The sequence below is a fragment of the Lipotes vexillifer genome, unplaced genomic scaffold (assembly GCF_000442215.2).
Source record: "Lipotes vexillifer unplaced genomic scaffold, Lipotes_vexillifer_v1.1 scaffold345, whole genome shotgun sequence".
NCBI classification, from domain to species: Eukaryota; Metazoa; Chordata; class Mammalia; order Artiodactyla; family Lipotidae; genus Lipotes; species Lipotes vexillifer.
In genome coordinates this window covers 531,200-558,847 of record NW_006789243.1, presented here as the reverse complement: position 1 = coordinate 558,847, position 27,648 = coordinate 531,200, and the positions used below count along the sequence as shown (strand labels likewise).

Below are 27,648 nucleotides of genomic sequence, written 5' to 3'. Positions count from 1 at the left end.
ATTTTGTAATTTTTGTTTAATGACTGGAGTGAAATTTTTATATAGTTTAATCTGGAATCAGGAAAATATTTAATGCTTCTGATGGTCACACTGTTGGCCAGATAAGAATTTTGATAAATCAACCAATTTGTCTTTGGGGATAGAATTTGACGCCTACTTTAAAGTATTAAAAAATACAACTTATTCTACAGTACATGTGCATAGGAGTTCAGTCCTGTATTCAGGCTTGCAAGTGTATTATTTGGTGGTTTTTAAAAACAGCTATTACACATCTTTGGAGTTTCTGAGGAAAATCAAGCATCTGAGGCTTTCTTCCTTTCTTCTTATCAGGAGAAAACCAGCTTAACATGGGGTGAAAGAACACAACTGTTCTCTGTCTGTGGGCTTAACTGTCATGGAGCAATGAGGAAATGGGTGGCCTTTCCGCCTTTATCACTGTAGTTTTCTCCAGGCATGCGGTTGTTCAGCCTTAGTCTGGTTTATGTTTAGTCCTTATTATTTTCATTTCATAATCTAACCTTTGGTTCTTTATAGGACTTGGCAAATTTGCATATGGTTTGTTGCTATTTTTATTTTTTCCAAAAAAATCCCCCTCATTCAGGGCCAACTCTTTTGAAAACTGTTTGGAATCTAACTTATTACAGGTTTCTTAACTCCATGTTGTAAATTCTGAATATGGATACTGTCCAAACTGTCCAAAGAGTAATGTTTGAATTCACAGTAACAAAAGTTACAAGGTTTGTGCAAAAGATATTGTACACCATTGGAGTACATAGAGCTTGCTATAGTTAATTTTATATATAAAGCTACATTTCTCATTAAAACTATTCTGTGCTACATTAAAAGTATCTGATTTAATTTTTCCCTACCAGTAAAACTGAATGCTCATTTAATCTCAGAAATTTAAAATGCAAATTGCATATTTATGATGTTTGTAATTTTTATAATAAATCATTGGAACCTTTTAAACACCATAATTGCTTTGGAGCTCTTCAAGTTTTCCAAGGGTCATGAAGTAAACCCGGCTGTGGCGATTGCGCAGGATAGAGGTAAAGAACAGCTTTATAAAGAGAGAAAGAGACACCATCAGTAAATATTTAATACATTGCAAACTGATATTTGATAGGTACAACTATAACTTCAATTTATCTGCACCAACCAATAAAATATTACCCATACTGATTTTCAGAAAGGGATTTCCTCAGATTAAAGAATACGAATTTAAATTGGTATGGAGTCTAAATTACAATTAAAAATAACCTTTTACCATATTCTATAATTGTACTTCATATAGTTTAAATAAAATTAGAGTTTTGTAGGTGGCATTTATCTGCTAAACTTCTTGACTGGTTTGGTTAACAATTCTCCTTTGCTATTTGTTTAAAATCGATTTTTATTCAAGTTGGCTTTCCTTTTTCTTTTAATATATGGAAAATATTACCTTATTTAGATGTTCACATTGTTGCTGGTGTTTAAGTGGCCACTGAAATTTTCTACTTGGCGCAAGCTTTTATTTCAGTGGAACAGACTGACATCAATAGACTGATATTATGAGCTAAACCAATCGGGTTAGAGAGGAATATGTTGTGTAAATATGGTCTGTGCCATAAAGAAAATTAGGACAGTACAATAATATAAATAGCAAACAGAGGTATCCTTGTTAGGACTAAGGTTTTCAACGTCCACAATGGATATACTTAGGAGGGTGTGTGATGTAATGATGATGATGATAATAACACTAGCTACCCGTGATTTAACACTTTTATGTGCCAGGCAATCTGTGAGATGCTTACTATATACATATTATTGATAATTTTCAGAATTGTTCCCAAAGTAGTTATTAATATTCCCATTCCTGAGATGAAAAAGCTAAGGTTCAGAAGGACTAGTCAAACTTCTAGGTTTATACACGTAGTTAGGCGGCAAAGCTGGGACTGCATCCTAGATCTATCCGATCTCAATCACTGGTTCTTGCCATTATATCCCTTTATATTACAAAAAAGTACCTTTTCTTGATGCCCAGTGCTTTACCCTGTTTGTCCTAATATTAATTCAAATCCTTTGCAATTTCTTCCAAATGTGAATGTTTCCTGGTCTTATTAGAATTATTTCTTCACGCTATTATTTCTCATAACATGTCGGGACTGTAATGATGTCATGCAATTCATTTTTCCATCTAAACTATCTGAATTGGTTAAAATTGATCACATTACACAAATAATTGCCAAATCTTGATTTTATTTTTCTTTCCTGTGAAATGGACATAATAATGTCCACTTGTGAAGATTAACTATGATAGCTTCTAAAGTATTTAGCACAAACTTTACCATATAATTAGGTGTTCAGCAAACATAAGTAATTTTTCTTTCTGTTACTGGATTACGTTGAAAACTATAAAAGGCAGATTTACTCAAGCATTCTTTTTCAAAATATCATATTAATATGAACATGAAAAGAACTACGCATCAAAGACAATAATGGAATTTGTAAGAAATAAAATAAAGGCTAAGCTTTGCTTTGGACACAATTAGAAGTTTTACAGTTTTGAAAATGATTTCTTTTGAAATCAAATTTCATGATTTACCAAATCAATGCTTCTAATGCAAATTGCAAAATTATTTTTATTAATTTATTATATTATTAAGAGTATGCCAATTTGGGAAATATAGTTATAGCCAGAAAGAAAAGGATATAAATTTCCTTAGTTAATTTTCATCACTTGCTTTATTTTTGCTTTAACTGGGGGATGTAAACCGTACCTTGTCACCTCGGGTACACAGAAATCTCAGCTTCTTAATTGACCTGCGCTTCAGTTCACTTTCCAGAACCCTTGACTGCAAAGAGCGGACTTCAATGGCTTTTTGGCCCCATCCTGTGGCTCGCTGTGAACACTCATAAGCTACAATAAAAATTTAAAAATCAGAAAAACATAATATATTTCTGTCAGTGATAGAAAGTTATAAATGCAGTCAACATTTGATTATTAAGAGGGACATTATTACAGTTCAGGTAAATACATTCTTTTTTTCCTGCCTATAAGACTGTTGTTTGGCCATTATGCTGCTCAACAGTGGTGCTCAAACCAGCTATGTATTATCACCATTGTGACCAACTATTCAATATTGTGAATAACTAGATCTCAGTTAATTTTTGTATTCATATTCTCCAACACCACAGAACAAGCTAAGGGTTAATCTTACCCTGTTTGTAGAAAGTCAAATCTAGCTACAGTGATTCTTTATTTTATAATCTAGTTGAGGTACAACATCCTGTAAGGGTTTGTACTTGTGCTTAAGTGACATATATGGAAACCTGACTAACTTTTCAAAATTAAAACTGCTAAAAAATGACTCGCTCAAATAATGACTTTAGCAACTCTAATGTAATTCAATTAATTACCATGCTATACATAGAACTAAAGCTAATTTGATACTGCTAAGCGTTTCTCTTGCTCAGGAAATTTTTATTAAGATTTAAACTATTGGACCCTGTTTTATATTACTCAGTGACAATAAAGACTATGACAATTGCTTTAAAGCAGAAAACCTAATTATGTAAATAGCTATATAGTCAGCTGACACTGTAAGGTATTTTCTGACATGGGGAGCAGTATTTTTTCCAACAACTGCATACAGCAAAATTTTCTAAACATAATGCACAGTGTACTTGCTGAGCCCAAATACACAGTTCACATGGCATTACATAATTTCGACCTTAATTCTAAAACACATTAATCAGCCACTTAACCTAGCTACTGAGCTAGCTTGTGTATGGGATGGAATCCAGTGATTTAGTTCGGAATGCTTAATGATACTTGCTGTGATTGCTAAGTCTCTATATATTTGTTTGAAAATCCAAAGCAAAGATCTTATTCGTAAAAACATTCATTATATCTAAAGGAATGTGGATTGGGAAAATCTGGATCTAGGTTAGTTTTAAATAACAAAGCAGTTGTTTTTAGACAGAAAAAGAGAGTAATTGATTTCCTTAATATTAGTGTTATAATTCAATCTTTATATACTCTCAAAATACCCTTATTACACAGACCAAAATATCATGTTTTTATAGTGCTATAATTTATTTTATACATAGAGGGATGCTTTTCAATTTTAGTGACTTAAAATAGCTCTTTGTTTTAGGTCAGAAGTTGTCCTGCCTAAGGACAAGAACTGTACCAGATGACTTTTTAAGACCTCTGTGAGTCCTATCATTGTCTACATGTGGCATAAATATGGCATAAATATAGGGGTTCTGTTTCCCATTTGAACTGAATTTCCTTATTCCAATTTCTGATTAATATATTGATCACAACCACTGTAAAGGTTAGAACAAGATTCATTATTTCAGGGGTTTTTTTGTCCCAGATCTGTCAATTATATTGTAAGCATTTACATCTTGTCACAAAATGGTTTTAAACCCTCTGTGAGTTCTTACCTTTTGAAGAAATTGGAGGTTTTCAGGATAATCCTTAACACTATGTATGCAAAAGGAAAGGATTCTGCAGATGCAGTGCAAAGTGCCATCATCCCATAATGGAAAAAATGTCCATTAAAAAGAAGTTCTTTTAAACTGGTCTTTAAAGCCACATGTGGATCACATTTAGCCATTTTATAGAGATTTCAGAAGCTTCTGGCTTCTTTATTGATAAACTATTTTCTCTCTGTCTCTCTTGTCCTCCTTCCCTCCCTCCCTCCCTTCCTTCTCTCTCTCTCTCTCTCTCTCTCCCTCTCTCCCCCGCTCCCTCCCTCCCTCACCCTCTCCTTGTCCTTCTCCCTCTCCCTCTCCCTCTCCTTCTCCCTTCTCCTTTATTTGCTTCATTAACCTTATCTTACTTCCAGGAACATTTATCTTCAAGCAAATCATTCTATTCTCTCTCTAATATTTTTACTGTTCATATGCATTATTCTGTTCCCTATGTAGAATCATCTCTGTAGTCACCAAGACTCTGAGAAATACGAGTTTCAAGTTATTCAGATTGCCCAGATCAACAGTCCTGCGATGGTCAGGAAGAAAAAAAATGTCCTGGTCTAATGAAGATGAAAATTTTGTAAATGAAGTTTGACAAAATCTTAGTGACAACCTATATGTCACATATTTAGTTTGTATTTGATTCTTCACAGAAATATTACTTGCTGAACAGAACACTACTGACTGTATAAAATGGAAGTATTTTGCTCTTCTCTTATGACTATTTGGCAGTCTCCTAAGATAAAGGTAAACCCCCAAAATCAATGTGATGGAATGAAACAGTTTCAACATCTGTGTAAAAGCTGCAAGCAAAGGTATTTAAAATAAAATTACAGATTATTGTGGAAAAGAATTACTTTCCTATTTTAATTACATGATTATTAAAAATGAACAACTAAGACAGCCATAATCAGTCTCTTTGTGGTAGCCTTGTGAAGTAATTAAGCATAAGACAAACATACACATTACCTTACAAGGGAGTAAGTATGCCATACCCCAAATTAACACTATATGCCTTGAGAAAAAGTGATACTTCAGGAAATAGAAGCTTTTCTGGGATCATCTGAAAGGAGAAAAATTTTATACATACCTACTGAAGATGGTATGTCTTTCCACACTTGAAGGATCTTCTTGAAGAGTTGTTCATTTGCTTCCATGGAAAGGGCTTCAGCATTGAAAGTGAGCATCATGCCAATTCCCAAAGAATCAGGTAAAATGATGATATTCTGTGGTATAATGATTTCCAGGGGCTGGAATTATGTTTCATAAGGATTTACATGTCCAACACTTTATCACTACTACTTTCATTGATGCAGCTTGGTTGAGCAATAAAGACCAAAAAGGGGTTCAAAATGCAGGGAGGAGAGAAATTTCTATTTCAGTACTAAACAGCATGTTATCCAACACTTGAAAAGAGCCTTCCCTATGTCATAAATCTGTCACTGTTTAATATTCTCCTTTATATTTAGGAGAAAACTTTGTAAAAAGCAGAGATATACTTCCAACACAGAAATTCATTGAAATTTCACAAACTATTATGTATAATGATAGAAGAAACATTACTTGTTTGATTTCAGATTCATTTCAGCACACTAATTAATACTTTAATAAGGAATGTGTGAACCAAGTAACAAATACAAAATCACTGCTTATCAACAAATTCATTCAAATCAGAAATAGAAAATTAACTTTAAAATAGCTTGAGTTTAAATATTTACAAGGGGCAGCCTTATAATATCCTTCACTGCTTGAAATGTATCCTCCCTTCACAAAAATATAGAATTTCTTATCTAATTTATATAATCTTAAAATATCTTCAATTCAGAGATGTATTAGGTGACAGAAGATGAAATACTAAGAAATATCTAAAGAATTTCTAAATTTCATGATGCATAAAACAATGTGACAAAATTTGCCTAAACTACAGATATTGTCACATTAATCATATTTCCCTAAAAACCGAACAATTAATTCCTCTATCATTTTTTGAATTTAGCAAGTTAAAGGAAAAAATGTCAGAAACTATACTTGCCAAACCCAGCGTACTCAGGCCAAGTGCTTGAGGCCATGTCTCAGTCTCAGCAACAACAATTCTTAAAACTAAAATGGGGATCCAGAGGCGAAAAGCAATTTTAATGCGTTCCCTGGGCACTCTCATGAGCAGTTGAATCAGAAAAGAGATGAAGGAAGAGAGAAAAAGAAATTCAAGAAAAAAGATTGTCTCAAAAATTTTGTTTAGAATAGATCTGGGCTGTTGTAAATCCAGAAAGCCTCAAAGGTAATCCTCTTGCTTCTCAGATAATTCCTGAAGTAACCAGATATTCTATAGCTTTACAGCTTTTGTAATCTAGCACTTTTGGAAAAGTATTATTTTTAGTACATTCTGTTTCAGAAGACACTCTCTCCTCTTTTATATTAGAGTCCTTTCTCTTTTAATGGGTCAAGACACTAGGGCATTTAGCTAAAAATTCTATTTTTTAATACACTTAAGGTATCCTAATTAGGCCAGAAAATGATTTTTGAAAAACCTCATCTTCTCTCATTCTTGTTTCCATAATAATTAACTGATCATTTCAAAAGAAAATAATTCTTCTTGCTTAGTAGTCAAGTGGAACACAGAATTCAATATTCCTAAATGACTTTCCAAATAAGTATAAACTTGGACCAATACTGTGGTGTTCAATAATGCACTACCTTAAAAATAAAGGCTATCTGACATGACATAAAAAGTAAGATGTAGGAAGTGATGGAAGACACTCCAAGTGAAAAGTACTATAATATACTAAAATTAATCTAAACTCATTTAAATGGCTTTGGCTGGGCTCGGTTCAGTATTTTCTGCCTTATAAACAGTGATTTCTATATAGTCATAGGTGACAACAGAATAATCAGCTAATTAGATTGTTAAATATGACCAAAACTTTAAAAAAATTCTCCACTAATGATCTGACAATTGCTCCATGTAATCTGTCAGAGATATATAGATAATTCTGAAAGCTGTGCAAAATATCACATTACTACAGTGGCTTAGCAGTACATAAAATTTTCTCCTAGAATTTTGTATAATGCTAAACTGCTAAAACTTTAGTGATTGACAAAATGGGGAATTCAAAAAGGGTGAAGCAGAGATTTGTTGGTTCAGCCCTTCCTTTTTAATATAATTTTCAGTAGGACAAATATCATTTCTACCATCAAATTTGAGATATAGGAGAATTATATTATGTATGGTACGTGTGTGTGAGGGGTATTATGTTATGTTCAAGCTCTTTAGACAAATGATGTGTATAGTATTTTTACAACTATCCATATTTTAGATGCTGTGCCATATTTTCATATTTATAATTATTTGAGTTAAGAGTTGATGTGCATTAGCTTTTAAAATGCTGAATCTTTGATCAGAAATTCTAAGTATAACATACTGTAAGAGAATACTTTATGATAATTTGCTATATATCACAGTTAAAGTACTACAATCTGGATAAAGAAAGGACATACACATAATGATGTTGCAATACTGGTGTAACTTTAAAAAATCTATTAATGCATTATGAGGTGCAGAAGACTAAAGCAAGGGTTGCAAACTCATATGGCTACAAGGGCCAGTTATTATAAATACATAATGGTGGATGGATAGAGAATGTATAGCGTATGTTCAATCTAAAAGTGGACAGGCACAAATTGGTTCCAGTTGATTATGGCCAGATAGTAATGTTGGCCTGATATTGTCAGATCATTGGTTTTTCAATAGAAATCTAGATTTTAAATGTAAACTTAAAAACAAACAAAAATCACTGTTGCAGACAAAATCTATCTGTGGAACAGACTTAGCTGTCTGGACTAAGAAACCATCAGTGATTTTTGTTTATCCATTACTACTTTCTGGCACTTTATACTTACCTTTTACATCTCAGTTCTAATATAGATATTGATACTCATATTTTTAAACCTTTAAGAGTTTTGACAGTTGGAAATACTCAAATTGTGTTATACAGTAATTTCTAGGGATCTTACATTATTTGGCAGGGTCACATCAGACATAACCTCAGATTCTGCATCAATGATGTGATATCCATCTGCTGAGCTGAAGAAAATCTTTAGTCTTTTTTCAGAACCAATAGCCAGGTCAACTGTCACTGGCTTATGACCAAGTGTTGGAAACACCTGTAGATATAAAACCAAATATGGCCAAAAGGCCAAAAATGACACTCTGTCTAAGGCGAAAATTCCCCTGCCCTTTTGTTTAACAGGTTTATAAAACCCAGAATGATTTTTAAAGTTACATAATATATTTAGAGACCTAGGTATTATAACTTTTCTTAGGTCTGTTATTACAATAAGAACGATTATATTCAGGTTCTAAATATTGAGTTTTCCTTCGAAGGCCAAATCTCCAAAAATCATAAGAGCCTTGTATGGCCCTGTACTCTGTTTGCTGTCTTTAAATTCCTTGCCTTGAGCTTCAGCAAATGAAGGAGCTCATCTGGTCTCTTAAACCGGTTTGCTGGATCAGCTGCCTGTATTTTTGCCAGTATTCGTATATAGGCTTCATAGGACATGTAGTCTCCTTCGGAGTCTGCTGATTGATCAATGCACACTTGGTAGGGAATGAGAAAGGCCAGACATGTTAACCTACCATAGACTGGATGTACTCTAGGCTCTTATGGTTCCTAGTCCAAGGAAACAAAAAGGCAAACAGGATTCATTGCCAAGTTCAGGTCACAGTAGAGGACTGGGCATCACAGGTTTCACCACACTATAGTCATGAGGTGGGATTCAAGAACTGGAGTGAGGATTTGGACCAGAAATTGTGTATCAGGCTACACAGACTGTTGGTACTTACCTTCTTTGCTTTCCAGCTCCATACCAGGAAGCTCTGACCAATAAGCAGACGCCCAAGAACAAACCCATATCCAAATACTGACAGCTGACCCAAGGCCCAATTTAGGGAGATCAGATCAGGGATGTGGTTTGTGTCAGGACAGACCCAGACTATCTATATAGTAGTCTGTGCTATTTATAAAAGAACATATTTATTGTACAAATAGACATTGAGGAGAAGTCATAGATGTTAACCCATCTTTATTGTATACATGTGATGTTTTGGCCTACAAAATATACCATGTAATCAGATCCTGACCTAAGATACAATAGTATTTCATGAATACGTTGTTGGGGTCTATCATGATGTATCCCTATCAGTGCTTTGTAAAAACTTGTCCAGGGACCAACCAGTTCAAAATCTCCTGGGTTGTTTGCTAAAAATATAGATTCCCAGGCTCCACTTCAGACCTACTAATTTGGCCTGGAGTTGGGTCTGAGATCTAAACTTTTAACAAATGCTCCAGATGATTCTTATGTATATCCCAGATTAGGAGCTACTGGACTCTATGCAATATTGCCAGCTCATTAATCAGTCCTTATTACTATAGAATAAATACAAAATAATCTTATTTATGTTGAATTCTGGAGCATTATAAAAAGATAATGAAGATAAAATAGTCCCCAGTTTATGAGATGTGATTAAAAATCATCAGCAACTTAATTGTCTGGGACACTAAATGGTTACCTTAAGAGGCTGATCCATAGAAGTTCAATTAAACCATAATAAGGGTGGAAACAGTACTCATAATCCAAATAAGCCTAACCACCATTCCTTGTAATAGTTCTAGAGAAAAATGTGTTTAGAGATCTAGCTTGGAAGGAATATAGAGCCATCCTTTCCTTCCCACCCCCATCTACTGTAGCCCTGGTAATTAGAGCAAAGCCTTTCTCTTCCTTCATTCCTCTTCCAGGTTCATTCCTCTATCATTCCTCTACAATGGTAGAGGTTTCCCCCTTTACCATTGTCACACCTTTCCTTACCTTCCCTCTGCTCTCCACCCCCCACTAAGAGAGAACAGGGACTTTCTCAGCTTCAAGTCATTGGGGTGGCACCCAAAGCTTGTGTTTGTGGCTTTAGAAGAGAAGGTCTTCATGTTGACTACAGGAATTGGGAGTGAGGAGCTGGTGGGGAGGTCCTTTAAGGGGAGGGGTCAGGGATTTCCCTCACACTCTCCCTTGGTGTGGTGCCTGTGAATTATCTAAAAAAGGGTTAAATGATAATTATTGACATGGTATATTTAAATTACATTAATTGTAGAAGAATGGTATATATTTCTGCTACTCTATTCCAAATACTGTTCTGTTTACAATTTCTCAAAAGAAAAACTAAAGGAAAAGGAGACCACTCACTTTAATGGCAGTGCTTTCATCAAAGGACTTTGGTGCCCATGCATACAGGTGAATTGATGATTTCAAAGCAATTGCAATATATGTTGTTTCTTCATGTTGCACTACAGTGATAAAATACAAAGAAGTAACGATGCCAGAGTTAACAAGAACACTCAAGTATTTGTGTTTGTTGTTGAAAATGTCATAATAACAATGTAAGACCATAGACCATTTATTTTAGAAAAGTTATTTGGTTACAATTTGATGCCCAAAAGAAGGTGACAAAAATACTGTATAGTTTTATGGAGTGTATGTATTAGCCTTTAAGAACACTCTAAATTGTACACTGAAAACTACAGAACATTGCTGAAAGAAATTAAAGAAGACCTAAATAAATGGAAATACTTCCTCTGTTCATGGACGGGTAGACTTAACATTGTTAAATGAGAGATGTGATTAAAAATCATCAGCAGTCAGCAGTACTGACCTTAAGAGGTCAGTACTATGAAAAGTGATCTACAGATTCATTGCAATCTCTATTAAAATCCCAATGCCCCCCTATGCATAGATGGAAATGCTGATTAAAATTCACTTGGAATTGGAAGAGGCTCCAAATAGCCAAAACAATCTTGAAAATGAAAAACAAAGTTGGAGGACTCACGGTTCCCAATTTCTAAACTTACTACAAGCTACAGTAATCAAAACAGTGTAGTACTGACCTAAGGACAGGCATAGAGATCAATGGAGTAGAGAATAATCTCTTCATCAAATGGTACTGCGACAACTGAATATCCAAGTACAAAAAAATGAATTGGACCTCCTACCTCAATCCATATACAAAAAATACCTGAAATGGGTCAAAGACCTAAATGTAAGAGTTAAAACTATGAAACTCTTAGAAGTAAATATAGGAATAAACCTTCATGGCAATAGATTCTTATATTTGACACCAAAAGCATAAGCAACAAAAGAAAGAAACAGATAAATTGGGTTTCATTAAAATTAATACTTCTATGTATCAAAGGACACTATCAAGAAAGTGAAAAGACAAAGTATGGAATGGGAATAAATATCTGAAAATCATATATCTGATAAAGGTCTAATGTCCAGAATATATAAAGAATACTTACAACTCAACAACAAAAAAATAAATAAGCCAAGGAAGATATACAAATGATCAACAAACACTTGAAAAGATGCTCAACAACATTATTCATCAGGGAAGTGCAAATCAAAACTATAATGTGATGCCACGTTACACCCACGTGGATGGCTAGGATCAAAAGACTGACATTTACAGGTGTTGGTAAGAATGAAGAGAAAAATGGAGCTTTCATACTTATGGCAATGTAAAACAGTTCTGTCAGTCACTTTTAAAAATATTCTGGCAGAATAAATATCTGGCAGAATAAATATCTGGCAGAATAAATATCTCTTAGATAGACAGAATAAAAATATTCTATCTAAGAGAAAAGAAAATATTCACTCCAATGTACAAAGACATGTATGAAAGTGTTCATAGCAGAATTATTCCTAACAGCCAAAAAGTGGAAAAAGTGTAAACGTATAAAACAATGGATGTATAAAAAACTGGATAAACAAAAGGTGATATATCTATACAGTGCAATACTATTCAGCAATAAAAAGGAATACTGATACATGTTGAATAGGTTACAGCATGGATGAACCTTGAAAACATTATGCTAAGTGACAGAAGCTTGTCACAAAAGACCACATAATGTATAATTCCATTTAAATAAATTGTGGAAAAAAGACAAATCCACAGCAAAGAAAGTAGATCAGTAGCTACTTAGGACTATGAGGGGAATAAGGTAAGAGGAATAAAATATGGAGTGACTGCTAATGGCCATGAGGTTTCTTTTTGGAATGATGAACATTAGATCATGGTGATGGTTACACAACTCTATAAACATACCCTAAACCCTTTAATTGTACACTTTAATGGGGTGTATTTTATGATATGTAAATTATTTCAATAGAGCATTTTTTTATTAAAAGAGAGAAAAAATATATAAAAAGTATATGCTTGCTCTTGGCTAGACCTTCTGGCTCTCATGAAATATTTTGTCCTACTTCTAGATTTATATTTGTGCTAAAACCCCGCTTCTTTGGCAGAGACACTGCTTCTGTATTCGCTAGCCAGACTTCATCTGAGACTAATATATACGAATTCTCTCTCTCCTCTCCCCTCCCCTCCTCTCTCCTTCTCTCTTTCTCATTCTGTGTCTCTGTCTCTCTGAATCTAGCTTTGCTTTCTTTTTTTTTTTAAACTGTTCAGAAGTAGGTCAAAGAAGCATGATTAATAAACCTCCAAGAAGCAAAGGAATTCTTTGTTAAGCAAATAGTTCCAATAATTTTAATATACGACGGTAACTGATGTCGGTCCATTATTTTGTTGACTTTGGAAGGCCATGAAAATACCACACAAGTATGGTTATGTTGTTGTCCTCCTATGTAAAGGTGCTACTGTTCCACCTGTCAGTAGGACAAATGTTATTGGTTGTTATGAGAGCTGGGATGGGTTGGAATGCGGTCAGCTAGGAAAACTGGACTAAACTAGTCCATCTGTTTACCAAAAGCATAGATTTGCAAGATGACTATCTTTGTAAACTCTCTCTTATTCAACTAAAAACTCGATAAGTTAGTAAGAGGCAGTTCTGCTATATAAACTTTTGGGTTAACATCTGGGAATATCTTTCACCTCTGGCTACCATATTTATGTAATATGATTTGGAGGAAATTAGTGATACATAAAACTAGAAGAAAGTAATATATTTATTTGATGCCTAAGTTGTCTGGGTGCTCATTCCTACCTTTATTGGTGTTTGTGTACATATGTACAGACATATGGAAACTTATCCTTGGAAAGGCTCTTTGTATGCAGAACAAAAACAGTCAGTCAGTGTAGAAATATACTGCTGCAACTCATATTATGTGATTCCAGCTATCTCTTACCTGTGCCACTAGTTCTGCCTCACAGGCAATTAGAAAAGAGGAAAGAAGAAAACAAAGGCTGAGAGTAGGGGTATTTGCTTCAGAAACAGAAAGAATTAGATAACATTACTTCCAAGTTGTTGACAGATTAGAGCAGGACTCTAAGACCTTGGATTTGTTACTCCATTTCACAGTGGATGGTTGTGAAGAGACAGGGGAAATGAAAACACAGTAATCAGACAGGAAATATTTAGCAATTATACTCATGAATATCGACAGTGGGAATGAGAGCCAGCAGACAATTGATGAATTTTCGTTTTGACTCATGGTAAAGTTTCCTGGTCAGTATTAGGAGGGGTTTTCTGATTTTGAAAAAAAGGAATTATTATGTGATCCTATTTTATTGCTGTTCCAAGAAAAGATAATGTCATATAAATCTCCTTGTAGGTTATTGAAGATACATCAACACCATTTATATAATTGAAGTTAGATAGAAGCAGGAAGACATATCAGTTCATATGAACTAATTAGAGTGACTGGGAAGGGAAGAAAGGTGAGAAAGTGAACCAAACTTAACTCCAATATCTATTTCAGTCAATCTATATTTTCTCAATAAGAGCCAAGATTGTGACATAAAAGACCTGAAAGGTATCTCAGTGAAATTCACTCATTTTTGTATTTGAAGTTGCACATTCTTTTCTTTCTCTACTTTGCCTTTCACAATAATGTTCTTCACCAAATGAAGGGAAGCAAAATTTATATAGCTATAGCAAACATGAAATGACACTTACGGACGCTGAAGTGTTCACAGCCTGTCAACTTATCAATAGCTTTGCAGGCTTCCTCTGTCTTGAGCATTTCCTCTTGTCTTCTTTTACTTTCTGGATCATCATTCAAAATCTTGTTTCTCAGCCAGGTCAAATGATACACCCGAAGTCTGTTCTTATGGCCTGATAAGAAAAGATACAGTTTCAATTCAGTCTTTTTTTTATATATATTAGAAGAACAAAAAAGGTAAAAGTATTTTTGTCTTTTTAAACAAATGTTTTCATTAAAATAAAAATACACTTTAAAAAATCTATGCTGCATCAGAGTCTTCCCTTTAGAGTTTGGAAATGTGATAGCAAAGTCTCTCAGTCTCTCACTTCCAAGAGATAGCTGAAGTATCTACCAGCTACCTATGTAGAAGCAAATGTAAAATACTTCTTTGGGACAGGTTAAGACTGCCACTGTGCAGGCAACAGAATCACCATCCATTCATTTGTACCTTAGGTTCTTATCTAAGTCATGACCTTTCTGGGATTCAGAGACCCAGAAGCTATCTCTGGTAGTGTGTATATATGAGAAGGGTGTCTTATGTATTGCTTGTTAGGCATTCTGGGCCAGTGAGATGGGTCTTTGTACTCTTTCATTCCAGTATACTTACGAAGTAAGTCCCATCAAATTCCTACAATTCCTTCAGAAAAACAAGCCATTAAAATTACACATTTCTTTTCATATATAGTGACTTTACATTCATTTTTAGGGTTTATGACTGTAAGATTTCTGGGCCCAACAATAAGATTCTCATTTTTGTAATTAATCTTAAATATATTTTTATACAACATTTTTGAGCAGTGTTAGAATTCAAGCATCTATATCTATTGCCATTCTATTCTCAAATGGTAAAATAAAATTGAAATCCAAACTATTAGATATCTTTCTATACTGACGTTCTCAGTACTATTTGATGCAAAAATAATCCACATTTAAGAGAAACTTAAGAATTAAAAAGAGAACATTTAGGTTAGAGAAAGCTGGATAAAAAGTAAAGAAATCTGTTATCCAGATGTACAGTCTGTAAGCCACCCAGATGTTTTCAAAAACTAAATGTTACTTCTGTGTGCCTCAAGCAATTATAAATGAATGACCAAAAAATCATGACACTTTAGTATATCTGTAGAGGATTTCTCTAACCAAAACTTAAAGCAAAGTTAATCATATTTAGGACTATACATAATCATTAATTAATGTGCAATATCATTATTAGGTACAGACAGGAAGTATATAAACACATAAAATTACTGTGATTAGCATAATTTTATTCTACAGTCAAACCATTTAAAAAAATTTTCCTAATCTTTCAACAGTCATTTTTTTTGCCTAAAGTCAGCATTAATGTTAGTGCTTTCCTGATACCAAGTACTGTTTAGTAATCACAATAATTATTAACATCCATATACTTGTTCTCTCATATTTCAAGGTTCAGGATCTGACTGACCAAAACTAAGAAGTTCAACTACTATGTGGGAAGAATGGAGAGATCTTAGGGGATCCATTCTTGTTACTAGTCCTATCTGTAGGCCCTTATTATACAGCTGTGGCAGAGACAACAGAGTCTCATTTTTATCCAATTATTGTCCTTTTTGTTCTTTGTTGCTTCTAACACAAGAAAGGTATATAGTGGAGGTTAGTGTGGTCGTGTGTGCATGGGTGGGTGAAGCTGTGAGTTGTGAAGATGTAGGTGGCTACTCAGAAAAGATGTGAAAGGATGCAAATGGCATGGTTTTTCTTGTCACTGACCTAGGACAGGTACATTACAATCAAATATCCAGACACCAAAGGAGAGTCAGAAGTTTAAATTGTAAATAGGTAAGAAAATACAAGTAGGAAAGCCTGGTGTCCCAATTAAAATTTATATTTATAGTGCTTTCCTATGAATACTTTCACTCCAGAGAGTCTTTAGCCCAGTTTGAAACCTAATTTATCTGCATAATTACTCAGCTAATTTTAGTTCTTAAACAAACCGGAGATGGTAATCAGCAAATTGAGTGGCTCTACAACTTGAATTTGACGGAATGGTCTTCGCTTTATAAGTTTAGTAATGTCTGCCTTTCCACTTCTGTCCATCAGATACAGATTTGATCGAGTTCCCAACAGCAAATTCACTCCTGTTTGTATATGAAAAGAAAAGTGCTATATTAGCTCAGATTACATTTTTATAATTGAATTTATACTAGTATTTTTGCTACTCCAGTGTGCTGATCTATGTAAAGGTGACGTTTATCATCTTAGGCTAATGTTAATTTCATTCTGTGTAAAAATGAACTCTCTGCCAACAGAACAAATTTATTTTCATTAAAATATTGAAGATAATACCCTCTGGCAATATTCTACTGGCTGGTGTCTTGTATGCCATCACACAAATAGAACTTTATGTATATCTCAACACCTTTCAGTAGTGTCCCAAACTTTATAAAAATCAATCAAGCTTTTTGAAAGTTACCATTAAATATAAAATATGCCTAGTATATATCAGGCCTTCAATTCAGTTGATTTCTCATTGCTAATTGTAACATGGTTTTAATGCTTTTAGAATAATTGCATGTAAATTGTTTTTAAATTGAGTGATTCTGTGTTCACACATATATTAAAAAAACTTAAGTTGCTAAATGCCTATAAAATTAGTTTCTACTTTCATGCATTTACACTCCTACACTCTGTTATTTGTGTGCTGGCTTTATTCATTCTAATAGAAGCACTGTTTATAGACTGAATGAGAAGACTAAAGTAGCAGATTGAAGTAAATTTAGAATATACTTCAAATGGGGGTCAGTCTCAAGATGGTGGAGTAGAAAGACCCTGAACACACCTCTTTCCATGGGCATACAAAAATTACAACTATTTACAGAGCAACTATGTATCAGAATGACCTGAAGACTAGCAGAAAAGATTTTCCACAACTAAAGACATAAAGAAGGAGCCACAACAAGATGGAAAGGAGTGGCAGAGATGTGGTTTAGTAAAGACCCACACCCCAGGGTCGATGACTCATAAACAAAAGGGATATCATAACCACAGAGGTTCTACTCAAGGAGCAAGGGGTCTGAAACCCACATTGGGTTCCCCAGCCTGGGGGTCTGGCACTGGGAAAATGAGTGCCTAGAACATCTGCCTTTGAAAATCAAGTGGGGCTTATGTTCAGGAGAGCTGGAGGGCTATAGGAAAAGGAAATTTCATTCTTACAGGGTATGCACAAAATCTCACATGCTCCAAGTGGCATGACGCAGGGCAGATGCAGTAGTGTGAAAGATGCCTGGGTCAGAACCACTTCTTGTTCTTAGAGAATTCCCCTGGAGAGGCATGAGGCAGCTGGGACACCCCTGAGGACTGAGACACTGGCAGCAGCCATTTTGGGGATCTCGGTCTACCACATTGACACATATTATATTCTTTTATTTTTCAAAATATAAAACCACAAATGATAAAAATGAGTTACTAGACATTAAGTTCATCTCTGGGTAGTTGCCTGACTGCAATGATAATGAAGTAAACTTTGCTTTCTTGTTATCTGATACATTATATTAGTAGAACTTTGAGGATGGCTTATTTTTTTCCAAATTGTTTAATCCACTTAACTATAATGTTTGCTACACTGTTCTATTTTTAATTTAAAATTATGTCTCCTGTTCAATCATACATTAATCAAAATCTCTGAAACTGAAGGTAGGAGGTTGGCATTTATTTTGGACTTTTCCCTTCCTTGCATTCATTTATTCTGTTTCATTTATGATTCAGACCCGCTTGAGGTAAAATATTGTCTCAGCATTACCAATGTGGTTATAATTCTTCTGAAACAAAGGGTTGAAAAAGTCTATCAAAGTTAAGATATTACACAAGGAGCTTTCTCTACAAATCCTCAAGATATTTTAAAAACAAGAACCTAAAGAAATTTCTTGTAATATCTCATTAGGTATTATATGTTGCATTCTGCCCAAATTAAAAATGCTAAGCTTGAATTTTCAAATAATCATAACCTAGTCCAATTTTATATTTTAGCCAAGTTAATTTGGGCTGTAAAGAAAAACAGAATAAAAAGGGTAGGGAGTAATTCAAACAGCAAAATGCATTGAGTAAAAATAAATCAGCAAATAAATAAATAAGCAAGTTAACTACTGTGTGTGTATATGTATGTGTATATATGTATATACTTGGAAATGTTTTTTCAATAGCAAACACATGTTTACATCTATGATTTTTCACAAGTTTGCTATATAGATAAAAATATATTCTTTAAAGTATAACAACTCAGTTTTAAGAAACCAAACTCACCCCACAAAGAACCACAGCAGATCTCAGAAGTGAATTCCTTTTCATACATGTGGATTAGTGGTTTTTTACATTCAGGAGAGACATAGAGTGGGTTAACATTGACTTCAGAGGGTTGCTTAGATGATTTCTCAGGTACTTCCACTAATCCAGCATATACTGTGAAGAGAAGATATTGAGAGAACTTATACCATATGCGCTTGAGTGTTTCCACAAATGAGACATAGCTTAGAAAAATTCCTTTTCCTTTACTGTACTTTATTTTTTTATTGGAGCTATAATTTCTATAAATCCTAAACCATCAGTTAACACAAATCAAGATGGTCAGAATACATTTCTGAATATGAATATACTTCAAGTTACTGTGATTGGATTGCAAGTAAAATCCAGATGAGGGACCCAATTTCTCAATTGTAGTTCAAATTTAGGTGCCATAAAGACTAAGTGAAGAGTAGATTTAAAAATATATATACATCCATCTGAATTTATGTCAAATGAGTATCAGAATGATTTGATTCTTTTCTGATAATGAAGCAGTGGTCAAACACTGTATTTAATATGTAAACAGACTGCAGCATTCGGAGATTATATTAAATACACTTACAGATGGTACTGGCAAAATCAGCATTTGCAGCCCCTTCAGAACCATTGGAAGGAGATGAGTGGCTGGCAGAAAAATCTGATTCTGTTGATACTTCTGATATGTCCATAGTGTCATTCTCATCACCAGGTGCTGCAGGTGCAGCGCCTGAGGCAACAGCATTTGAGGCTTCACTTCTACCACCTGACTCCTAAAAGATGATTAAAAATTTATTTTGACTTTATTAGGAAATTAATAGTGAGAGAAATATGATATGCCTAGCGGTTATTTGAAAAAGAGAATACAAAGTTTGTAACATCTTATAATTCTTTATCCTTATAAAATCCACATTTACCAGTAGAACTCAACAATGTTATCAGAAAAGAAGTAGGGCTTCCCTGGTGGCGCAGTGGTTGAGCGTCCGCCTGCCGATGCAGGGGACATGGGCTCATGCCCCGGTCTGGGAAGATCCCACATGCCGCGGGAGCGGCTGGGCCCATGAGCCATGGCCACTGAGCCTATGCGTCCGGAGCCTGTGCTCCGCAACGGGAGAGGCCACAATAGTGAGAGGGCCCCGGAACAAAAAAAAAAAAAAAAAAAAAAAAAAAAGAACTAACTAACCTATATTGAGACAACTGATGCCAAAGTAGAAATTCAAGGAGCATGAACTCCTTAGCTGTATAATTTACGGACCTAAAATTTGTGGAGATTTTACTATGCATTAGATACCCTGCTAGGCATCTTATTTACATATTGTTGTGAATCCTTGCAACAACCCAAAAAGTAAGTAAGATTATCTCCATTTTACTTACAAGGAAACTAAAGCTTAGTGAAGTTATATAATGTATTCAAGGTCATAGAGATAATTAAGACGATCAGAGTTTGAAGCCAAAGTCTGTTTGATTCCAAAGCTTACATTCAGCTATGCTATGGTAGATTCAATTCCATTTTGTCAAATGACAAAGCTAATGATGGAAAATCAACTAACACAAATTCAAGAGTGTGAACATGCTTCAGTGAAAATTTAGCCATATTCCATTAACTTACAGAGAAGAAATTCAAGGATAAAAGTCACAAAATGTGACAGAATTTATGTGGGATGCCATATCCTGTGGAAAAACATACCAACAGTTTTTGGTAAGCCTGTTTGCTGATAAGCATTTCTTTGTTTCTAAACAGTGATTGAGACAGCTGTGCTGCCCTGTCAAAGACTTGTTTTTATGACCTTTCCTGCCACAAAAGTGTTGCCGCATAACACTGGGAGATCAGCTCGGTGCTTTGTGCCCACCTAGAGGGTGGGAGGGAGGGAGATGCAAGAGGGAAGAGATATGGGAACATATGTATATATATAACTGATTCACTTTGTTATAAAGCAGAAACTAACACACCATTGTAAAGCAATTATACTCCAATAAAGATGTTAAATTAAAAAAAATAAAAGATTATCTCATCCTAAAAAATAATTAAAATAAAAAGAAGATCCATTCACTCTGTAAATGTCAAAAACATTTCTTAAGATAACTGGAGATACCCAGGGGTGCTATGAAAACTGTGCTGGGACATCCTGTATTAATGTCTTTAATTAAGATAAGTAGGTAGGCAGTTAGGTAGGTAGGTAGGATGGATGGGTGGATGGAAAGATAGCTAGATAGACAAATAGATAGATAGGTAGATAGATAGATAGACAGATAGAGAGGCAGACATAGACACTTTCCCACTGATGTTGCTTTCCCATTGGAAACCATCTAGGGAGTTTCCTCCTTCCTTGTTTTCTTTGTTTCCTTCCTTCATTGATTTCTTCCGTAATTACTGTATGCCTGCCATAGACGAAGCCCTAGGTTGGACCCTGGGATTGTGTGAGTAGGTAAAGAAAAGTAATCAAGGATGGATTAAAAATAGTTCCTGCCTGGGCTTCCCTGGTGGCGCAGTGGTTGAGAATCTGCCTGCCAATGCAGACGACACAGGTTCGAGCCCTGGTCTGGGAAGATCCCACATGCCATGGAGCGGCTGGGCCCGTGAGCCACAATTGCTGAGCCTGCGCGTCTGGAGCCTGTGCTCCGCAACAACAGAGGCCGCGATAGTGAGAGGCCTGCGCACCGCGATGAAGAGTGACCCCCACTTGCCACGACTAGAGAAAGCCCATGCACAGAAATGAAGACCCAACACAGCCATAAATAAATAAATAAATAAATACATTGTGTATTATTAAAAAAAAAAAATAGTTCCTGCCTTTTAAGAGTTTACAATCTATTGTGACAGAAGAGCAAGTAAACAAATAAATAAATTACAAAGTCGTAAGTACTAAAATTAAACGATGGCCAAAAATGCTTGCAAGTGCAGATGAAGAGGTGTGTAGTTCTGCCTTGGGAAGTCAAAGATGATATATGAGTTGGATCATGAAGGATGACTAGTTCACAAGCAGAGAAGAGGTAAGGGGAAGCCTTATAGACAAAGGGAAGTGCTTGAACAAGGTCACTAATTCATGAAAGAGCATGGCATCTTCTAAGCTAGTTATGATAGGACAATAGGCTGGGAAAGTAAATTGGCATGATTTTTCCTTTGTCTGTAATCTCATCTCTGTTTTCAGATATCCAATACTCCCCATTTGTCAAGAATTAGTTCAAAACCCATGTGTTCCAGGAAATCTCTGTGATAATTCCTATTTATCTGGCATATGTGAAGCTACTTGAGTATTTTAAAACATATCTATAAAGTCTGTAAATATTTTGTGAATGACAAAATAATTGTCTAAACACAGTACACTACTTCTGTTTTAAATTGTATGTGTTAACACTTCCTCAAAAAGTTAAAATAGAAGATAACAATTCCACTCCTAGGTATATAGCTCAAAGAATTAAAAAGAGGGACTCCAACAACTGATACTTGTACACCAATGTTCACAGCAGCCAAAGGTGAAAACGACCCAAGTGTCTATCAACATATGAATGGATATACAAAATGTGATATATTCATACTACAGAATATTATTCAGCCTTAAAAAGGAAGGAAATTCTGATACATGCTACAAAATGGATGAACCTTGAAAATATGCTAAGTGAAATAGACAGACACAAAAGGACAAATATTGTATGATTCTGCCTATATAAGGTACCTACACAGAAAGTAGAATAGAGGTTATTAGGGACTGGGGGGAGGGATAGTGGGGAGTTAATTGTTTGTTTGAGATGATAAAAAACTTCCAGAAATGAATAGTAGTAATTGTTGTACTACATTGTGAATGTACTTAATTCCACTGAATTGTACACTTAAAACATGGTTAAAACATAAAATTTTATGTTATGTGTATTTCATCACAATAAAACCTCCCAGAAAAATGTATGTGTTAAGAGACACTATCCCAAGCATGTGATCTGAGCAATAAAGGTAAACAAATAAGATATTTTTGTCCCTGGAAGAAAATAGGAACCATCCAAATTAGAAGAAATAAAGATCTATCTACAGCTATAATTAAAAGTCTTTAAGGCTTTGGGATAGAAGTCTAAAATATATTTGTAATGGCTGGAAATATGACATATCACATGAAGAAACGCATTCACAAGGAGAAGAGTTCATTCTCCTTTTCAAATGGCACATTACCTCTGGTTTATGTTCAAATTCCTGGGATGCTGGTCTCTCCAATACTGGATCATCTATCTCTGAGCAATTTTCTTCTCCATTGAGTTCAAGGGCTTCACTCTCTTCATTGGTTCTACTGACTCCCTCATTTCCATTACTCTCTTTGCCTCTTCTTCCACTGCCTGTATTGGCTCTGTGTCCTTCATGGTCTCCAATGGCTGCACTGCCCCTAGTGGCTGTACTTCCTCCGTGGCTTCTACTAGCTCTCTGGCTTCCATTGCTGCTGAAAGTTCCTTCCCCTCCATCACTTCCATCTTTACCATCTTGCTTGTAGCTTCCACCTCTGCCACAGCTTGGCCTGATAACAAGATCCAATTAATGATAGAAAACCACCCAACAAAAACATATTTGAAAGTCAACAAATGAAACAAAATTAGTATGCCTTACACATATGTACTATCTCCAGGCATGTTTTTGTTCTATGTGAACACTACTGGTATGATATAGATATGAAAAATGTCCCTATGTCTTGTCAATCTTAAATATTAAATTAACACCATAGCCACTGTCAATTCCCTGGCTGCATTTGGATGGCAGATGTAAGAGAACTTGCATCCTTTATTAGGAACATGTGTTAGGTTAGTAGCAATAATATGTTTTATTTTCTTAAACCGTAGACTACTTCATGCATTAGCAACTTCACAGCCACATGAATGATCAAGCCCATATTTTTGGTTCAACCACAACATATTTAAATAATTATTATAATATATGTAAATTATGTTAATTTAAACATGTGCCTTTATTTTCTAACATGTGTATTGTCTGCTTTGCAACAGATTTCCATTGATTGTTCTACTATTATCACCAGGAAGTTCAGTAATATAGATCTCATTGTTAAGATAGTCACTTAATTATTTGCTAAGAACACCAAGCTTAGCAAAATGTCTCAATGATCTTTTGCATAAGGGACAACATAAATATGTACCTATGATAATTCTAAAAGCAAATGAATTTGAGAACGGAATTCCTGGTAGTTTTTTAGTTGACAAAAAAGAAAAAATGTTGAATGAATTGTAGTCTGTTCTGTCATGTATATCCCCAGTAACATTTGAAAATTAACAAAATAAAATATGGATTTCAATATTATAAAGCAAACAATTCTCCCACTGTTAATTATTTTTCTAAAAATATACTATATTAATGAATTGCCTTTGAGAGCAGTTTAAATACAAACCATAAGCACATGTAAATAAGAACACACTGGCTGCTTATAGAGCAGGAACAAGTAACTATATATATATAGCATATACTGGTGGTATGCCAAAAACACTACACTAAATATTACCACTTTGAGTAGCTACTCTATAAGAAGATAAAATTGAACGAGAACTGAATTTAGTTATAGCAGTTTTCAGAATCCCAAGGATAATGCTATGTTTGTAAGTTGGAGCTTAAAACTATCAAGTGAGTATCATGTTTGCACTTCATTTTTCTCAGCAAATTTAGAGATTTTGTTCACAAACATCAGGGCTTCAACTTACAATTATTAATAGGCACACTACTTAATTTGTCAGCCCATTTCTCACACTCATTGTGTTTTACAGGGTAGAATGATTCAGTAGCATTAATTTTAACAGAAACACCGAGACAACTCCAGTTATAAAGAACTTAATAAATAGTTGAATGCTAATAAAATATAGTATTACAAGAAATGAAAAATTAAGTGTTTTGCATTAAAATAATTTAAAATCTATTGTTGAAAATCAACCATTTACCAACATGAAAGTGCAATTCATTCACCCTCTTGGTAATAAATTTTTTTTTTTTTTTTGTGGTATGGGGGCCTCTCACTGCTGTGGCCTCTCCCGTTGCGGAGCACAGGCTCCAGACGCGCAGGCCCAGAGGCCATGGCTCACGGGCCCAGCCGCTCCGCGGCACGTGGGATCCTCCCGGACCGGGGCACGAACCCGTGCCCCCTGCATCGGCAGGCGGACTCCCAACCACTGCGCCACCAGGGAAGCCCCTGGTAATAAATTTTGAAAGTAAACCAAAGATGCAAATAGTTTTGAAATGATAAAATATGGATAATGCAAGTAATCCAGAAAAACCAACCTTGGCCAACTAGGAGCATCATCATGATTATTGTCTTTGTCATCAACAACCTCATCATTGTCATCATCGTCTTGGTCTTCACCAGCATCATTAGCCTGATCAACCTGGTTATCCAACTCATCACAGCCATTGTCATGGTCATAAGTATCTTCATAAGCATCATTAGAATCATCATCATCACCAGCATCATAGAGTTCAACATAATCACCATCCTCTTCAGGTGGCTGAATGACAGGTGCAGGAGTTAACCAATCATTCCGGAAGATTTCAGAGAGTGCATTATAGCCTACCCATTCATTTGTCAAGTAAACGGGGGGTGATATTTTTCCTACTTTAAATCCATCTGGAACCTGTGTGTACAAGAAAGGTTAATGTAGTCTCTAGTAGCCTTTCATTTTCTTCTAGATTGGAAAGCTTCCAGGCTGATAATATTTTAAAATGTATTTTCAATTGAAATGAAGATGTTCACTCACTATATAGAGCCAACATTTTTGTGAGGATGAGCTGCCAAAACCCAAACCTCAGGCTATGATCATTAATGGCCTTTCTGGATCACACAGGGCAAAATTTACTCACTGTTTTATATTAGTCCTACTTATCTGCTGAGAACTAGACATTTGGTTTTGGTGCTGGAGAAGAGAACAGATGATTTAACATTCTAGAGAAGACAGTCACTTTTTCCTTTTGTTTTATCCTTTGATATTGGGATTAGCTCTTAAAATTGATATGTTAATTTCCCAGCTCTAGTTTTATACAACATAGGTTGTATTAAAGTAATGTAAACACTTCTAAGAAGTAAATTAATATAAATTCACCTTTAAGTATGGTATGTGTCCTATAAGCAACCTCTGAGCAATCTGAAAGGGGTGTATGTGTAGTAGGGTAGAGGTAATTACAAAAGTAAAACAGAATGATCTGAAAGCACACTGCAAAAATAATTAGAAGGCCTTTTTATTTATGAAATTAGAAGGCATTTTATTTTTCGCTAAATGTTTTATCTTTATGCATTGCCTCATCATTCATGAAATGACATTAGACAAAAACTGAGCATCTAAACCTTACTCCTTAATTTGAGATTAGCTTCTACAAATAGTTTTTTATCACTCCTCTCCAGAATATGTTATGACACAAGAATGTGAAAGTAAAATATTTTATGATCGATTAAATGTTTTTATATTTTACATTACAAAACATTTTACATTAAATGTTTTACATCGATTAAATTTAATTTCTAGATTTCATATTCTGCATACTGACATACCAATAGCAATATATATTTGAAAGATTAATTTAAAAACTGAACACTTTAGCCATTCCCTCGAATGAAGATGAAAATATGTAAGTTAAAAGAAATTGAAATTTAAAAAGAACAGATATAAATGCGTTAAGAGTTAAGATGGAAACCTACATGAATGTCAACCAGCAACCTCTGATCAATAGTAGAATAAGGTGGTGATGACTGGGACCTCCTCCTGGTCACAGGGCTCTCTTCCTCAGAAGAAGATTCTGTGGAATGCCAAAAAGCCATTAGTAACAGTTGTGATCACAGCCATTGACTTCATTTTTATAGTGTACCAGTTCAATCCCTTGGTATTTTTCTTGTAGCCACTTTCCATTCTGGAGATATCACTTGGTAAATTCTTATGGGGCTAAGATCCTATGTTCTGTTTTCACAGGCAGTGACAGGCTCAAGGTTTGTTCTGTTAGACCTGCATGGCTTTTTTGTTTTCAGTATTAAGTGTACACTTGCTAGGTATTTCTCTCTATCTGTGTAACAAGGTACACAGTAAGACTAGTATACAGATAGTCCCATGAAAAAAAGAGAATGTATCAAGAATAGGAAGGGCTGGGTGGTATTTCTAGCCTCCCATACTAACCAGTAGAAAAAGAGCCCAACAGTATACTAGAAGATGATAGATTAGACAAAACTTTCAAGAGGAGAGTTGACTCTTGAATCTTAATCCCCCAATTTCTACTCAATGATATATCTTCAAGTATTTCAATACAGTTGAGAAGTGAACAACTGAAAAGTGGCAAATCTTAGCCCTTTTTATAAAGCCAGGAACCCTTCTATAGAAGCTCTCTGCAATAGAACTTTCTGCAGTAATAGAAATGTTCTGTATCCGCATTGTCCAATACAGTAGCCACTATCCACACATGGCTATTGAGCATTTGAAATATGGCCAGTGTGTCTGAGAGGTTGAATTTAAAATTTAACTTCATTTTCATTTTAGTTTTAATTTTAATAGCCACATTTTGCTAGTTGTATCATAATGCACAGCTCATTTCTATAGTGTGAATACTTCCATTTAAAATGCAAATTTGTCTGGATTAGAAGGCTGGATTTTTTTTTTTTTGCGGTACACGGGCCTCTCACTGTTGTGGCCTCTCCCGTTGTGGAGCGCAGGCTCCGGACACGCAGGCTCAGCGGCCATGGTTCAGGGGCCCAGCTGCTCCTACGGCATGTGGGATCTTCCCGGATCGGGGCACGAACCCGTGTCCCCTGCATCGGCAGGTGGACTCTCAACCACTGCGCCACCAGGGAAGCCCAGAAGACTGGATTTTTGATATTAAGATTTGTGGTATAGTAAATAACATCTGTGGTTAAAACAGAGTGAGAATATTTAGGCTCAAAGATCAGTAGATCTGGGTGAGTA

The 27,648-nt window shown here is 35.0% G+C and overlaps 1 protein-coding gene across 1 annotated transcript in view; it reads right to left on the bottom strand.

Annotated features, from left to right (window-relative positions):
* Nucleotides 1-229: 229 nt before the first annotated feature.
* The window catches only part of NRK (Nik related kinase), a 167,577-nt gene continuing 140,158 nt past the window's right edge, over nucleotides 230-27,648 (bottom strand). Inside the window, exons 17-29 of the mRNA XM_007462428.1 lie at nucleotides 26,400-26,497; nucleotides 24,992-25,341; nucleotides 22,898-23,234; nucleotides 19,325-19,511; nucleotides 18,724-18,879; nucleotides 16,419-16,562; nucleotides 14,424-14,582; nucleotides 10,695-10,799; nucleotides 8,919-9,061; nucleotides 8,479-8,628; nucleotides 5,558-5,717; nucleotides 2,760-2,899; nucleotides 230-1,060 (exon numbers count right to left, since the gene is read on the bottom strand). Of these exons, the coding sequence (XP_007462490.1) occupies nucleotides 965-1,060; nucleotides 2,760-2,899; nucleotides 5,558-5,717; nucleotides 8,479-8,628; nucleotides 8,919-9,061; nucleotides 10,695-10,799; nucleotides 14,424-14,582; nucleotides 16,419-16,562; nucleotides 18,724-18,879; nucleotides 19,325-19,511; nucleotides 22,898-23,234; nucleotides 24,992-25,341; nucleotides 26,400-26,497 (2,225 nt within the window). The 3' untranslated portion in view covers nucleotides 230-964. The remainder of the gene's footprint in view (nucleotides 1,061-2,759; nucleotides 2,900-5,557; nucleotides 5,718-8,478; nucleotides 8,629-8,918; nucleotides 9,062-10,694; nucleotides 10,800-14,423; nucleotides 14,583-16,418; nucleotides 16,563-18,723; nucleotides 18,880-19,324; nucleotides 19,512-22,897; nucleotides 23,235-24,991; nucleotides 25,342-26,399; nucleotides 26,498-27,648) is intronic.